A 4398-nucleotide genomic window follows, 5' to 3' on the forward strand; every position below is an offset into this window, starting at 1 on the left:
TATTTGAAACGCATTATATTGTTTATAAACACACATATTTTTTATAAACACCGAATTGGTAAAACAATATAATTTTACCAATTTGTTTTATAAACTAAAACCATGACATTTGATCATAAAACTGTAAAAAAAACAGTTTAAATCGTCTCATATTTATTAAAAACACACCTTAATCGATATACACTAAAAGACAAAATAGTGGTAAAAAAACATGGATCGCCCCCAGGGTAGATTCGTTGAGGTGGGGGCGATTCATATTATCGAGATAAATAATGTTTGGTTTCTTAAAGTAGATATATGTGGGTCTCATCAAATTAATTTTTTATTTTTTTTTCGTACTATTTGGTGAAACTTGTATGGATTTCCCCATGGTCAAACCATGCCCCCCGGGGCGATCCATATGGTTATTTTGGCAATTTTGGTAAAAGTTGACTATTTCGTTAATACATCAATATATTTTGGTCGTTTTGGTGATTTTCTCATTTAAAAATGGAGCTTATGTAAAATTATTTGTTATGTTGAATTTTCGATAATATATATTAATAAACAGTATTTCATAAAAAAATAATTTGTATAATATAAAATAACATACAAAGAGGAGGACCACCACCATGTTAAGGGTGTAATAATGGGTTTGTAGTGCTTTCGTGTGTTTTAATATCATAATTAGCATATCAAGAGAATAACTACGGTGCTGACTGTTTAATCTTGGGTATGTTTGTTTGTTCAAGTCAACAAAGAGTTCTTTATCGATTCAAATAATAACGCAGGGCATCTCCCACCGCTGCACCACTCTCCTTCCTTCCTTCCTCTCTCTCTCTCTCTCTCTCTCTATCTCTCTCTCTATCTCTCTCAGAATGATTCAGAGATGGCACAAGAAGACCCAACTTCCACTCCTAGCACTCGTCTTCTTCCTCTTTGTGCTCTGTACAATCTTTATTAACGAGCGTCGATTTCAAGAAATCCACCGGAAAGAAATTCGGAAAGGAGATGATGTTGCTACTCGTAATGATGTTAAGAAGACATTTTCATCCACATCAACACCTTCTTCCCTGAATAGCAGCCACCCAAAAGATCGTTCAGGTTTGTGCTCCTTGCAATCTGTTTGATTTTCAAGTTCTGAAGAGACGTTTCGTTTGTTTGGTTCACTAGGGTTTGTGTATGATCATCATAAATCTGTTTTTCTTGTGATTTAACTTGATGGGTGTCTTTAATATATCATCTTTCTTGATTTGCGAGTTGGGTTTTTACCCTGATGTGATTTCTTTGGTAGAACGAACCCACTTTCATCTTCCACATTCACATGAATTCTGTGCAAATTTGGGGAAAATTGATTTACTATCGAGATCTACTTTGGTAACTTCGTCTGGAGATTCTATTATGTTTCCAAACCCATATCTTGTTAACTTAGAAACGATAAGTTTCATCTCTAAAATGGCAATTCAGTCCATTTAGGCCTGTTACTCTCTGAATTTTCTATTACAGTTACTTGTATTCATGCGATGGCATTATCTTATCTGGCAATTATGGGGGGAATCCAGTGGTTTTGGATAGATTCAGCACCTGCAAATCTACAGTAAAGTACAGTGGAAAGAAAGCTGGATGGGACATACATTTTGATAAACAAGAAGAAAGGAAGGATTCATGCGATGTGTTTTCGGGCAGATGGGTATTCGACAACACTTCTTATCCGCTTTATAATGAATCTGATTGTCCATACATGTCTGATCAGTTGGCTTGCCTCAAACATGGAAGGCCTGATTTGGGTTACCAGTATTGGAGATGGCAACCTCATGGCTGCAATCTCAAGAGGTAATATGTTCTTGATAGTGAAGTTTGTAAATGAGTTGAGTTATAGAACCATAGGGGTATCATTATATCTTCATTTGAAGTAAGCAAAAGTTGCAAGATTCATGGGAGTTGTTCAATTTGATTCAAAATCATACGACAAAGTTTAATCTGTGGGAAATGTGTGATCTTACAGTTTCTTGAACTTCTTTTTTTATGAATTTTAGATGGAATGCAACTGAGATATGGGACAAGTTAAGGGGGAAGAGATTGATGTTCGTTGGAGATTCACTAAACAGAGGTCAATGGATATCAATGCTCTGCCTGTTACAGTCGGTAATCCCTGCTGAAAAGAAGTCAATCACACCAAATGCCCCTCTTACCATTTTCCGAGCAGAGGTATATTAACGGTTCAATTCTTCGTTTTTTTGGTGAAATCTGTTGGTTTAGTTTTAGAATGTGAGTTTCTTTTGTTAATAGGAGTACAATGCCACAATAGAATTTCAATGGGCACCGCTTTTAGTTGAGTCAAACTCAGATGATCCAGTTAATCACAGATTGGATGAGAGAATAATGCGCCCTGATTCAGTTCTGAGGCACGCATCTGAATGGAAGCATGCGGATATATTGATCTTTAATTCATACTTGTGGTGGAGACAAGGCCCCGTAAAGCTGTTGTGAGTGAACCTCTACTTGTTTTAAATTTCATATATATATATATATATATATATATTTTAAAATTTCATATTGCCATTTTTTTCCCGATATAGATGGAGTACAGAGGAAAATGGCGTTTGTGAAGAAGCACAAGGGTTGGAAGCGATGGAGTTGGCCATGGACGCATGGGCTGATTGGATAGGATCTAACGTCGATCCTTTGAAGCAGAAAGTGTTCTTTGTTACCATGTCTCCTACTCATCTCTGGTAAGTCTCTATTCTATAACCAGACTTGAGATTTTTTTGCATGGCATGATCAATTTTCTTGGAACTGACAGGAGTCGGGAGTGGGAAGCAGGAACGAACGGGAACTGTTACAGTGAAAAATCTCCAATCGAAGATGAAAAGTACTGGGGAAGTGGTTCAGACTTGGATACAATGAGGATGGTGGAGAATGTTGTAAGTTGGTTGAAGTCAAAGGTTAGCGTTATCAACATTACTCAGCTGTCTGAGTACCGAAAAGACGGCCACCCTTCGGTCTATCGCAAGTTTTGGGAGGCGCGAACGGATGAGGAATTGGCGAATCCCATGAGTTATTCTGATTGCATACATTGGTGCTTGCCTGGTGTTCCTGATGTTTGGAATCAACTACTGCTCCATTTTCTTCTATGAATAGAAATAGAAACTACTCTGCATCTCTTGAATCAAAGATGGATGGAACCTATAAATAGAATGATGATTTTAAATCCCATGCATTTTGTTTTTAGTAACAGTCGATATACAAGTTAAACTTGTACACAACTCAATTAATTCCATTGGATTGGATTGGATTTGGCGGAATTTAAAATTGAATTCCTATGCATCATAAATTAATAGCTTTGAAAAAAAAAAACAGAGTAGATTGAATTATTATGGGCCATACTTATGAATATGAAGATCCATTACCGACAATTGCTGCCTTCACCATCAAAACCACACCCAATTTTGTCGACTCTTTGGAAGAAGAAGAAAATAAGGATGGTTTTTTTTTTTGGGCTTATTCATCAAGTATGTATACAATAAGGGAGTGTTTGGGATTGCTTATAAAATAACTTATTGGTTTATTTTGGTGTGACATCGGTAATAAACACTTTTGAGTGTTTGGATAAATAACTTATATTGATGTCAAACCGGTAATAAGTAGTTTTTGAAGAAGTTAAATCATTCTTTTGTGTGTTTGTTGGTTTAGACAAAGGGGAAACAAGAATACCATGATTTCATCCCACTTCCAATTAATTGTATTTATCTCGTTATGTTGTCTTCTTTAGTTCCTTGAGCATATTTCTTTTCTATTCCTCACCCAAAACATCACCAAATCACAAATTATTCATATCCGCCAGTGGCGGATCTAGAAACTATTATGGTTGGGGGAACACTTAGGAGGGTCGAAAAAATTTCGAAACCGAACAATTCGTCCGAACCAAAAAAGGTTTCGGGTTTCCATTTTCAGGTTTAAACTGTTCGGTTAACCGAATAAAGATAACTAATGCGGTTGAAATAAAGATAACTTATGTTTTAATCTTTTAGTACTCTTCTAAGGCCTATAAAACTAACCTAACATTTGACATTTCCATTTGATTTGCCTACAAAATTGCCTATAAAATTAACCTAACATAAAGCATTTACCAAATCATCAATAAGCAAACAACAAAATCAAAGAAGTAATCAAAATTAAAAACTAGAATTTGGAAATTAGAATTTTTACCCAAATTATTTGCTTCAATCCAGTGACTCCAACTCCAAGTCTCCAATTCCAGCCGCGCCCACAGTCGAAACTCGAACTCAAGAACAAGATAAAAATCAATGGTTTAGTAGCATTTTTATTTGCCTACAAAATTAACCTAAAATTTGACATTTCCATTTGATTTGCCTAATTGCCTACAAAATTACCTACAAAATTAACCAACAAAATTAA

At 35.6% G+C, this 4398-nt stretch overlaps 1 protein-coding gene across 1 annotated transcript; it reads left to right on the forward strand.

The window, feature by feature from the left end:
* Positions 1–794: 794 nt before the first annotated feature.
* LOC112507141 (protein trichome birefringence-like 35) lies at positions 795–3262 on the forward strand. The gene is made up of 6 exons (XM_025111579.1): positions 795–1083; positions 1542–1812; positions 2016–2187; positions 2269–2465; positions 2559–2711; positions 2783–3262. Exons 1-6 carry the CDS (start codon positions 858–860, stop codon positions 3114–3116), a joined length of 1353 nt encoding a protein of 450 aa, XP_024967347.1. The 5' UTR covers positions 795–857; the 3' UTR covers positions 3117–3262.
* Positions 3263–4398: the final 1136 nt, after the last annotated feature.

This window comes from Cynara cardunculus, assembly GCF_001531365.2.
Source record: "Cynara cardunculus var. scolymus isolate 2C chromosome LG 2, CcrdV1, whole genome shotgun sequence".
Taxonomy (NCBI): Eukaryota; Viridiplantae; Streptophyta; class Magnoliopsida; order Asterales; family Asteraceae; genus Cynara; species Cynara cardunculus.